General features: G+C 33.7%; 1 protein-coding gene across 4 annotated transcripts in view; it reads left to right on the forward strand.

The window, feature by feature from the left end:
- LOC136363539 (sodium channel protein type 1 subunit alpha) overlaps positions 1–13,029 on the forward strand; it is a 63,539-nt gene that overhangs the window by 30,982 nt on the left and 19,528 nt on the right. For all 4 annotated transcript variants that reach the window (XM_066322866.1, XM_066322867.1, XM_066322868.1 and 1 more), the window contains exons 17-20: positions 1,817–1,934; positions 3,374–3,528; positions 6,131–6,304; positions 8,622–8,744. In XM_066322866.1, the coding sequence (XP_066178963.1) occupies positions 1,817–1,934; positions 3,374–3,528; positions 6,131–6,304; positions 8,622–8,744 (570 nt within the window). The remainder of the gene's footprint in view (positions 1–1,816; positions 1,935–3,373; positions 3,529–6,130; positions 6,305–8,621; positions 8,745–13,029) is intronic.

Here is a 13,029-nt window from a genome sequence, read left to right on the forward strand (position 1 = left end):
GTATTGCTCAAAGTATGCTTCAGGCACCAAATTTTAGGGTAGCTGAATTCTTTACCACTATCCTTTCAGTGTGTGTAACAGCCCTCTAGTGCTTTCAGCAAAAACTCAGTGTTAAGCTAAGTGCAATTTTTGGATCCTCCTCCAAGAAAGGAGACCTGTACAAAACAGCCTCTTCCCATATCAGCTTATTTCAGAAACAATGTTGTTCCCATTTCCTAATTAATATCTGAAACATTTATAATTCTTTTCCTGTTAAATATTAGCTAAAATGTCTATAATTAAATTGACTTATGTTTATGAACCACTGCTACAATAAAGGTTCTTGAAATTTCTTTCAGCACATTATGAACCACCCCCAGCATGAAGAATTTCAAAATAAAACATTTAAACAAAGATCCTTTAGAGGAAAACAATGACTTGTCTACTCTCCACAAATACCTTCATGCTGTCCAGTCCAGTCTTCCAAGCCATCACAGAGCAGACAGTTGAACAGGGAGCCACCACCTGGCTTTTGACTGACCAATGCAGAATTGATGTTTCTCCTGAAACAAGTTTTCAACTGAATAGTTGTCTGCTGATGTGCTGCTGCATGTAGGAACAGGGTTACCTTTTATCCCATTAAAAAAGTACTGTGACACTTCTGACTTATCACTACCACTGCTTTAATAAGAACTTTGCTGTTAGTGTTTGGGATTTTGTTGTCCTTAACACTATAAGGCCTGCTGCCACCTAGCACTGATGAACCAGGAGGAGAGGAGGTTGTAGTGAGGTGGGGATCAGGCTTTTCCCAAGTATGAACAGACAGGATGAGGAAATGGCCTCAAGTTGCACTATGGGTGGTTTAGATTAGATATTGGGGAAAATTCCTCCACTGACAGGATTGTCAAGTAGTGGAATAGGCTGCCCAAGGAAGTGGTTAAATTGTCATACCTGAAGGTATTTAAAAGATGTGGCATCTGTGGCCATGGTTTAGTGGTGGTCTTAGAAGTGCTGAGTTTATAGTTAGACTCAGTGGTCTACATTGCAGTTGTTCCATTATTTTGTTTAGCCATACATATTTAAATATATTTCCTTCACAATTTTGCCCAAGTTTTAGCTACAATACCAAAGAGAAAGATTGCAACCAACTTCCAGCTGCATGTGTTGCAAAAGGTTTTGGATTTATAGGATGAGAATAAGCTGAAGTGCATTTTTTTCCCTTTTTTTTTTTTTTTTTTAACTTGGTTTCCATCTTATGCTTCTCTCTTTATGCTCATCATGTTGTTGAAAACTTGTTGATAAAACACAATCTGATTTTTTTATGGACTTAAACTACCTCATCCTTATTGTATGCTTATTGTATTCTGCTTTACTCTGAGCTAGACTTCCAGAAATTTTAATCTGGATTGACTAACTTCTGATGTATGGCCTTCTCTGCTTTTTCCCCTCATTCCTCTTTATGTAGCCATTTATGTAGTTTATTTTAGACTCTTACATGATTTTCAGTAGACACTACAAATTCCTGTATATTTGTTTAAGCTTCATTATTTCTGTGTAAGTCAAGAGATCATTATGATTTATGGCTTGTTGTGGTCTTCTCAGATTTAGCATCATTACCCACATTTTTCAGTTTAAAGCACCATTTTATTTGAAGTATGATCTGTTACTGATACACCTTTTGTTTAATAGATTCCTACAGTGCAGGAGGAAAACCACACTCTATAAATTTCTCAGATGTTTATCAACAATTTACTTATGTATTTACTTATTCCAGAATCAAATAATATTCACCTTAAAATTTTTTACTATGCATTTGTGATGCTTCTTTCCTTTACAGAAGTTAAATTCATCTAGTTCATCTGAAGGCAGCACGGTTGATATTGGACTTCCTGCAGAGGAACAACCAGAAGCTGAACCTGAAGAAGCCCAGGAGCCAGAGGCCTGTTTCACAGAAGGTATTTGGAAGAAAACCACTAGTAATAATTATTATTAGAATTACAGAAACGTTTTCTGTGTAAGTTAAGTATTAAGGTTTATCAATCATATTACTCTTTTGTTAGTGTTTAAGCTCTGCTTATTAGCAGTAGTTCTTTTAGTCCATAATATGTTATATGGACACAAATACCACAATTATACTATGCATTGGAAACCTTTTGGTGGAAATGTATCTTGATTTTTAAAATAAGATAAATATGGCATAGAAAGTTTTATTTTGGTATGTTACTGTACTTTCAGAGTTTAGTTACAGATAATAAACACACTATTTAAAAAATATTCTTCACAGATATATAAGTGCTTTAGAAAGTTTTAAAACTAAAACAGCATTTTAAAATGCATTACTAAAACAGCTGTTCAGGGATAAATAAAAACTGCACCTAGATGGTCTTGTGCAAAATGCTAAATGAATCTTCTACAAATTAGCAAAAGGAGAAGGAAGAGCCTTGTGTGCTACCTGGGGCAAGAACAGTCTCACCTGGTGGGCTCCTTCATCTTTCATTCTTCCTTCTGCTGGCCCACAATTCCGTAAAACCACAATCTGGTCATAAATGTTTTTCCAATGGCATTTCCTTGGGAGAAACCTTATGGATGTGTGCATATGAAGGGGCGGGGGAAGAAATATTTTTTAAAACAGTAATATAAGGATACAAATGCCATTTTTGGTATCTGTAAGCAAAAGTTAGATTTAGGCATTGGAGAATAAATGCAATTGTCAGGTTGGATTACTTCTGGTAACATATCATTCTTTAGAAATTTGCATTGAACTTGTAAGAGTTAGTATGTAACAGTCTAGGATTTGTCACAGAAAATACCATTATTTATTACTAGTATTTTTCTACATAAAAGTTAGCGGCTAAATCATAAAAGTGTAAATAAATTAGGGGCACAAGTTAGAGAAATTAGCTGGTACTGAAAAGGCCAGAACTCAGATAAGAGGCTTAGATTTCTTTCACGCGATGAATGCAACACTATCTGAATTGAGTATCTGGAACAAAAGGAAGTATAGGTTAATATAATTTGCCCATATGTTACTGTGTAAACCTACCTGATGTTTGGATAAGTTTGTGTATTTTAACTCTTACTTTGTATTCTGTAATTTGGCTTAATGTTTGATGGACTTTTATCTTTTTTGTGTGCACTGTATTGAACCCTTACTTCTTGATAAATGAGGAATACATTCGTCTCACTTGTTCATTTAACAGTAAATTCCAATTATCTCAGTGTTATTTTTTTCTTGGGAAAAAAAGGCTATCTAGGTGGAAATCTATCGGGTTTTTTACTAAATTGCCAAGTAAAAATAGCATTGTATCATTAAAATAATGCATAACCAAAATTAATGCAACTCAACAAAATCTCTCCCTTTTTTCCTCCTCTCATTACATCCACTGTTCTAAAGGCTGTGTAAGAAGGTTTAAGTGCTGTCAAGTAAGTATAGAAGAAGGGAGAGGAAAGCAGTGGTGGAACCTTAGAAAAACCTGCTTCAGGATTGTTGAACACAACTGGTTTGAGACTTTCATTGTCTTTATGATTCTCCTCAGTAGTGGAGCACTGGTAAGTAAAACATGAAGAGAACGTTTCCATGTTGTCAGAAAACTTCTTAGAATTGTCTCTTCTAACACTGTTTTAACTTAACACACTTCCATTCAAATTTTTCAAATGATAGAACTAAATTATATTTGGGCCTTGGAAAAAATAGCAAAAATAGTTTCTTCTACAATATGTAGAAAAAACCCCAGACATAAGTAATTATAGAGAGTCTAATTCCATAACTGGAAGTGGCAGTGATATGGCTCAGGCAGAGAGAAACAACATGTGAAGAAGAGAACATACTGGATTTTCTTATTTGGGTGTTCTCCCTCCTTTCACTGCTGTTTACTGATGCAGCTCAGGAGAAAGGACTGTCACTGTTAGAGTGTTTGGAGCTAAATTGGCATAAACAGTTCAAAACACCTTGCAAGGGCCAGGGCTGGCTTATGCAGTCCCATAAATGCTGTGTGCTAGAATAGCAAAAAAAGCTAAGACTGTGTGGGTTCTTTTGATTCCTTTCTAAGAATAAGAATTTATTATTCACACTCATTATTCTGCTTCTACTGACTCCTGCTCATCTAGACTGAAGGGACCTCTGCAAAAACATGAATTTGTTCTAACAAACATGCAAGGGCAGAATAAAGAACAGACAATCATAACAATGACAAATCTGTACCAATAAATGAAATAAAACCTTAACAATAAAACACAGGGTTTTTTTTTTTCAAAAATACAAATAATGATGAAGAATAAAGAAATTGTAGATTGTAAATTAAAGTGAGCCTGTATAAACACACTGAGGTGAAGTTTCTTAGGCAAACTCTTTGCTGTAAGGTAATGCAGAGTATATCTAGTATCTACCCTGATAGATTTAATTACCCTTTGGTTAATCACTTAACTTCCTACAAAATAAAAAACTAGTATTTCAAAATCGTATTATAAGCTCATTAGACCACTTTAAAATACTGTTAATACTCTTAGCAATTTATGATAATACTTATCGTTAGTTTCAGCTACATCTCTGAGAATTATTCTGCTTTTGTTTGGTCTAATATCAACACAACCATCAAAAAAATTTTTATGCAATACCATGTGACACCTTCCCTGTTATTTAAATTCCTCCAAATAACAAAAAAAAAAGATCAAGTTTAATCTACTGAATTTTAGTTCTACAACTAAGTGGAGAAAATCTTCAGTGACAAGAATTTAAATGAGAAAAGTAGTGGAAGGAGATCTGAAAAAGGTGAATTTCTACTACTGTAATTAGAGGAAGTTTAAGACAGGATCCCATGGTGTTAGTACCTCGCTTGTGAGCCTAAGGTGTGTCATTCAGAGAACCTTTATTTTGTGAAAACGTTTCGAAGACCATGGATTAGCCCAAGCCTCTGGAGATGTGAAGCTGTGCTCTCCCTTTAAAGTCTTTTGTGATAGTGAAAAGGTCTCTTTGTGTCTGCCAGCGCTGTACCCCATATTCACTCCAAGGCCACGCTCCAGACAAATCTCAGTGTCATCACCGCCAGGAAATGTGGCAGTAGGGCAGGGTGAGCTGCCTGCAGAGGCAGGGAGCAGACACACTGCTGCTGCTGGGAGCACTGCCTGCTCAGCCTCTGGCATCACCACACCTGTAAAATGGAATGGCATGTGCTGGCTTCCCCGTTTTTAGTGAATACATGAATATCAGGTACCATAGTGCCTGATGCGAGTAACCAGAACTACACAGACCTTAGCTTGATGTCCGATATACAAACCCTAATCGTGTGAAATGGTGGATGTCAAGTGGTTCAAAAGCAGGCTGAGTAGAAATGAATGTTAATATCAAAAAATACACAAATCTTTGCAAGCTAGCAGATCATTCCAGTTCTTTCAGCCTGATAGAATCAGTCTCCATAAGAAATAATAGCATAATTGAAATTTAAAGGCAATTATGGGAAAAAAAATTGAAGAATTTATGAAAAACAGGAGCTATTTTTTTTAATTGCCTAAAAATGAGAATACAAAAAGTGGAAATAACATAGCAAGGAGTTCAGAAATTTTATATATCTCATAAAATGTGACTAATAAAGCAGGTAATTGATTTAGGTAGATAATTTTTTTAAGAAAGGAAGAACTTATTTTAAGATTTATAACTTAAATTTTTCAGGAAGCCAGAGGACTGAAAAACAAAAGGTAGATTGTATTGTCATTGTACTGAAAATTTTAGAGCTGTGACCCTGGATTTTGAAGTTGGGTCTACCTACGTACAAGCTGAATTATCTCAATAGAATTCAGTTCAGGCACAACACTTGGAAGAAACAATTCTATTTGTCACTATGGAATATGATCTGAGAATAATAATTCACTATCACCAATAAATAAATAACTTTTAAAATATTTCTGACCAGTGGAGTGGTTGCTGTGTAATATCTGCTTCTTCCTCCTGTGAGAGCTGGAAAATATATTTCAATAGGGAAAAAAACAGGTACATACTGAATTATCAGAAAAAGAAGCATTAAATAGAAATGACATACCCTTGCCTTTTCTTGAAGATTATTTCCTTTTTTTGTTGCTTTTTTTGGTTTGTTGTGTTACAACCTGAAGTATGTGCAATAACAAAATGTAACATATCTTTCAATGTTTATACTCACAGGCTTTTGAAGACATATATATTGAACAACGTAAAACTATCAAGACCATGCTGGAATATGCTGACAAGGTCTTCACTTACATCTTCATTCTGGAAATGCTTCTGAAGTGGGTGGCCTATGGCTACCAAACGTATTTTACTAATGCCTGGTGCTGGCTGGATTTCCTGATTGTCGATGTATGTAGTGCATTTCCTCGGTGACACTTTTATATGTATCTGATAGTTTTTAAACTTATTTTCTCTGCAGACATAATATCTATTAATGCCAACTACTTTACTTTTCAATTTTAGGTTGAATCCAGCATTTAGATGGTTGTCTGATCAGACCAGACATCAGACAACCATCTCAATTAAAACTCCTCTGGCAAGAAAATTAACATCATGTGCACAAATTTCAGCATATGGATAAATTAGGGCTCCACAAGGAAAGCAAGATATATATCTAGCACTAGTAGTGTGATTTAATTAGCATTGAAGTCCAATAAATACTACTGAGCTTGCAGTCTTCACAGGCATGTTTGAAATCTTTGCTGCAAGGGTTATCTCATAGTTCTAGCTGTATGGTACTGTGCTGTATAATAGGAGAGAACATTTCTTGATGCATTGATAATTATGGAGCATTTAAGAGTATCCCAAGTTTACCCTCTGGGAAAAAAACCACCATTGTGCAGGAATGCATACTGTTTCTGCAGTTCATGAACTTCTGTGGATGAACCTCAAATACTATGTTTTACAAAGTCACAAAACCAGAATCGCTCACTATATTTTCAAGACAGTAATTTCTGGTAAAACATATACAAAACCCAAGTATTAAACAAGATCAGTTTTAAAGTTAAAATTCTTTTTTTCCTGGTTTCAATGACTTAGGAATGTAAACTTAACAGACAAAAAGAGAACTTTATAAGAATTTATCGTCCCAGAGTATTACCAAAAATCCAACATTTTCTCAATGCGTTCCCGTCATACAAGGACTAATCAGAGCATCAGAGCAATTAATTTTCTTCAGGTGTTTTGGTTTATTTGGTTTTTTGTTTTTATATGGGTGTTGAAAACATTTTTAATTTGTGTACGTTGTAGTTTAAATATATCTAGGATTCAACTTCACCTATACAGCTACAGATAACCATGTTTCATACAAATAAAGTACCCTCCCTCAGAAAACACTTTGCTCTTGAGTATTGAAATTCTCAAAATGGGTACCTCAGTGACACCTACAACAAAGAAGCTTGAACAAGCTTGCAAGCAGTAGCAGCTGTTCATTTTCTAAACTAATTTTTCTCTAATATTTGACCTTATCTAAATCATAATATCCCAAAAAACCATCTTGTGAATGTGAAAATGTGAATACATCATTATGTGAAGGTATAGTACATATTCAAGTGTCTGAATAAGTTAATGATAAATACTGGATTTACACATGTGGATATTTTCTTTAATTTTCCTTTAGATTATGGCAGCATGAAAGTTTTCAGTGATATGATGAATGTGCTGGAAAAAGAAATTTAGATTTCAAAGGAACCAAGTTTTGTGGTTGCTAGAGCTGCTGAAAAGTTCAGAAAATCTATTAACTTTTAAAAACTAAAAAATTCACATATATATATATAGCTCTTGTTTTTAAATATGACCACAGTCCTAGAGTTCTTTTTACCTGATACATTGTGTTTTATAATGAAAGAGTACATGAGAACATTATGCTATTTTCGGCCCAATAAATAATTAAGGTATAAGAACAGCATAATGAGGGAACATTTAGGGGAAATGGGAAACAAACAGAAGGTAGTATTTTGGACAGGAGCCACAGCAAATGTGCAGAATGTGGTATTTCACAGTGAGGTAATATAGGGACATGAAATATTTAAAGGCCTGTCAAATTCTTCCACCTATGGAACTGTTCTTCTAAGGTCTTAGAAGCAGCATAGTCCGGGTTAATATCAGCTTGTAAGGCACGTAATTTCATCAGTCAGGCAAAATGATTAGTCAGTATAACTGTCTATAGCAAAATTAATCCTTTTTACCAATTTTTTTACCAATTTTCAGAGAAGCAATGTTGTTCTGTGACCCATGTGTAGTTTAACACAAACTTCAATCACTTCCCTTTCAGCTGTGAGCAATAAAATGACATTATCAACCACAATTGTTGATCCCAACTGTATTGTAAAGAAAAAACCAGACAAATATCTACATTGATAAAAAGGAAATATTCATTTAATTCGGTTTTTGTGGTTTTAAATGTCCTCAGATCAGTAACAAAGGATGAAATTCAGAAGTACTAATGTTTCCAGATATTAGTTATCTTATGATATTTTAGTTTGTTTACATATTCTTCTTTCATATTGCTTCTTTCTTCTTCTTTTTTTTTTTACTTGAAAGACTCCCTATTCCTGAAGAAAGTGATCCAAAATTAGAATCTTCTAACGAAGTGTATATCTCACATCTATGGTATGTAAAGGAAAATGTACAATATAATAATTTTTACTTTCCTGTTTTCATATAGGTCTCTTTGGTTAGCTTAACAGCAAATGCATTGGGTTACTCTGAACTTGGTGCCATTAAGTCCCTTAGGACACTAAGAGCTTTGAGACCTCTAAGAGCTTTGTCACGATTTGAAGGCATGAGGGTAAGACAACATAAAAGTGTCTGAAACTATGCATGCATAGTAAGAATACATGCATGCACAACAAGGAATGACAAGTCCATGCAGAAAGGCTGCACTATCTCTTTATCGCATATCTTTTACTAACAGATAAGCAAAAAGCTTCATCCATTCACCTAAATCCATATGCAGTATCACATAGAACTTTCATTAAGGTTACTTTACTTTCTAGCCAATCTCAGGAGTTTTTCATATGAGTCTTTGAAATTGCCAACTATGAACTCTCTTAACAGACTTAATAATAAATAAAATGTAACAAAATTGTATTAATTTCTTTACTGATAAACATATCACAATATTTATACAGGAATCAAATTTATCATTAGTTAACAAAGATATTGTATCCTAGAAATTGAACTCCTTCATTTTTCTTTGTATTTTATAAACTCCCTTTAATCTAACACCACTGAATTTATTGATGATTCTACAGATATATTCATATTCACTAGTGGTTTAAATCTATTTCTGAGTTTGGCTGACTTAAAAAGCAAATCAAGTTATTTGATTCCTCTATGAAGTTATTCTATTTTTAAGGTAAATGCTTCTTTTATTTCAACTAATCTCTAGTCAATATTCAATACAATGTACATAAGGTTATTTCTTGCTACTCTGAGTAATTTAGAAGCCCTGCTTACTATTCATCTCACTCAAGAAGGCATTTTGACTTATTTTTTCATTTGTTTATACTTTCTGTTCCTTAAAGCCACTGAATACAAACTAACTCTATATGCATGTCAATGAAATATGCTTTAAGAGAATGCTTTTTCTTTTCCTGTGTCATGGAAACATAAGATGAAACAATCAAAATCTTAAGGAAAAAAAAATATCTAAGATTAATGAAGTCAAACTGAGGCTTTGAATTCTTTTCCTAAGATTGTATTCAGCAGACTACCTATCTCCACTTCAGAATGCAACAGAAAATACATTGCTAACCAATCATTACTAAATTAATAAATTTCAGCTACATGCAGCAAATTGACTTTTAACAGTTTTCTCCTTGTATGAAACTCATGAAGTGATATTCAGCAGGGTAAGAGCTGGTCGAGTACTACAAAATATGCAACTATTTGATTTAGCCATTTTCTCTTTGTCATTCTTTGTACATACTCTTCATGAACATTCAGATAAATGTATGTGGTTTTGTGCAGAGAACTCTTGGAAAACTGCTGCCAGCTTCACATTTTTAGTGATGTTCTGCTCAGCTGCAGGAGGACTGGAAGACCAGTACAGATATTATGCAGGGAGGAAAAAAAATGCAGCTCTTAAAATTATATAGGAAGAAAAGGTCATTTCTAGAAAAATGTCAAAATTTATTGCCAAATGTTTTATTCAAAAATGTCAAAATTTATTGCCAAATGTTTTATTCAATTTTTCTGTATCTTTACATGATTGCCTTAGTAAATTTTCCAGTTACAAGATTTAGGATACTCATGCATAAAGAAGCTGTTATTAAGGTACCTGTTATTTGAAATCCATTTACTGCTTTCACCTATTGCTTGCTGAATAACTATGAAACTCTGCCAGAAGCCCAATCATATGATAGAATTTCAGCTACACAACATGAATAATTCATGAGCAATTTACTGGTTAGGAATCACAGACAAGCTTGGAAAAGCAAATAGGTTTCAGCTCTATCCTCCAATATTAATGATAGTCAATGAAGTACCCCATTCCAGTCACTCAGCAGATTTGACTGGCCAAATATTACAGCACTTCTGAAATAGTGAGGTTTTCTCCAAAGCACTTGGCAAGTATTCAAAACAGCTCACGGACAGTTGTTGGCATTATTGTATGAATGGCTCACAAACAGTAAAAAGATTCAAATAATAAATAATTGACCAGCTCATAAGAATATAGTCAATTTGTAGTCTTCTCAGAAATCGAGTTCATTTCATAAGAATTCATAAAAAGAGATTCTTTTTTTCTGTCTGCAGAAAGTAAAAATAAAGCAGCCCTCTTGGCTTTCTTATATTGCCCAAACCTACACTGAGCTGTGATAAAACAGAGTTTTTATTCAGCATGTATTTAAATTTTGATGTTTAACCATGTCCAGAATTGTGCAAATTTGGCACCAAAAATGTAAAATACCTTAAGTATTCCACAAAAGGCTGTGGATATAAAAAGCCCTGCATCATTTTGTAAAACAATTTGCCAAGTACTCAACTACTTTAATTCAATCAATGTTTTTCTTAGATAAGTTTTTCATTCTGGCGAATTGGAAGAATGCAGCATTTTACACAGTCAATACATATTAGTGACTATTTTGTTATGCCTAAATATGAAACACACTTCAGATTTTAAGCTACATTCCTAGAAGTTTTCAGTTATGCTGTTTAGTTACAAGTTAATTTTATGATTATGCTGTTTCATAATTCTATTTCTGAAGTGAATACAAGATATAGGAATCACTAGCACCAAAATAAGGTTCAAGCGATCTATAGCCTGTGCTTGCCCTAAGCACAGAAGTGAATTTTGCCATATTAAAGGCATTTAGAATATCTGCTACTATACTGAGTTCTGAGAAATTTTAACGCTTTCTATATTGAATCTCAAAACCAACTCCACCCAGATGCTGGAAGGCAAAGTAAAGGATTGCTTTAATTTAATTTAAATTTCTGTCTTAGGGTTTATATTCTCATCTCAATTAGTGTATGTACTAAGCAGAAGTAGCTGCAAACTGAGATTTGAATATACCCATTGCTTTTTGTTTAGCTTTTTAGTACTCGCAGTATAATGCTTTTGCGCTAGTTCTGAATTGGTATGCTACTTGAAAATGTAGAATACTGAGTACATTTGCTTTGCTGAGTTAGAGAATTAAGTGACAATAAAGCATGCATTTGTGTCTAACTTCACAAAATAAAGCATGTCATGCCGTGCTTGATTTATTAGAGAAATAGTAGAAGGCAGCAAACAATCTGAAATCCACTTGCACTTTCAGTTTTGCATGCCTTATGCATATTTCTGGCTGATGGCTTTAAACATTTACTGTATTTCAAATTTCCAGTCCAATTTCATAACTTTTAAAACTGAATTAGAGTATTTGATGTCTTAAATCTCCTCTAAATTTCAAAGGCTATTCCTTAGATTCCCTTACCAGGAAAGTGGCAATGAGGCATTTTCAAGAGTACTCAAAACTTCATTAGTATGAAAGAAACATTTTTCATATAATTGAGTTATAAAACATAGCATCAAGTGTCTGTCGTTACAGATTCACATCATATAGGATACTTACCAGCTTGGATGGGGTGGACCACTAGTTCCTCCCCTTATCTGTGTTGTGGATACAGTATTTCCCCCTTTTCTACCCTTAATGACTAATCACTACATTGTGTATTAAAAGCTAGCAGGAAAGAGAGCTTCATTTGCAAATCCCAGTACTACTAAATGTAGATTCTATATATTCTACCTTCCATTGCTTCTCAATTGCTTTAAATCTTTGGAAATAATTCTTCTAAATTTTGATGTTAAAGAAAAAAATATGGAAGTGAGCAAATGAGTATTTTTTTTTAGAGTTTCTGGAATTGTTTTTGCAGGAGAAAGGTACCTCAGCCATTTTAAGATTTTTAGTTGCTTTTTAAACCAAGATAAAAATTGGCTTTCTTTAAAAATTTGAATCTGGCTTCTATATTGTTTTGGAAAGATCTATTCTATACCTTGTCACTCAATTTATAACCAATGTATTCAAAACAACCTGAAGAAAGTTTTGAACATTACTGTTAATACATTAAACACACTCCAGAATACTGTGATCTGAATAGTTACAACTACAGATATTTATATAACTGCAGTTTAAATTTTTTGCGCAATTTAAAACACCCTATATGTTATATTGAGTAAATCACTCCAAGCGTATTGGAATGATTATAACATACAAAATCCCTTATTGGAATCTAGGGGTTTTTTATCTATCTATCTATCTATCTATCTATCTATCTATTATTATTATTATTATTATTATTATTATTATTATTATAAAATGCCAGTAGGAGTAGTATCTTTCATGGGGTTTAAAAATGTCCCACAGGAGACATGTCAGTGATATAAAAATTTTGCATTCACAAGAATCGTTAGCAAAATCCACATCTTAAAACTACAAGCCTTGCAAGCACAAACTGCAGGAGGGTATCACTAGTGCAGGGGTTTTTATAGCTTCAGTGTAAATGGTGTATCAGTATCAACCGTGTTCAATGTCAATTTAGTATCTTATCTCACAGTTAAGAATTATGTATTCACTCTCAGAAAAGTGAGT

This window comes from Sylvia atricapilla, chromosome 7, assembly GCF_009819655.1.
Source record: "Sylvia atricapilla isolate bSylAtr1 chromosome 7, bSylAtr1.pri, whole genome shotgun sequence".
In the NCBI taxonomy this organism is placed as follows: Eukaryota; Metazoa; Chordata; class Aves; order Passeriformes; family Sylviidae; genus Sylvia; species Sylvia atricapilla.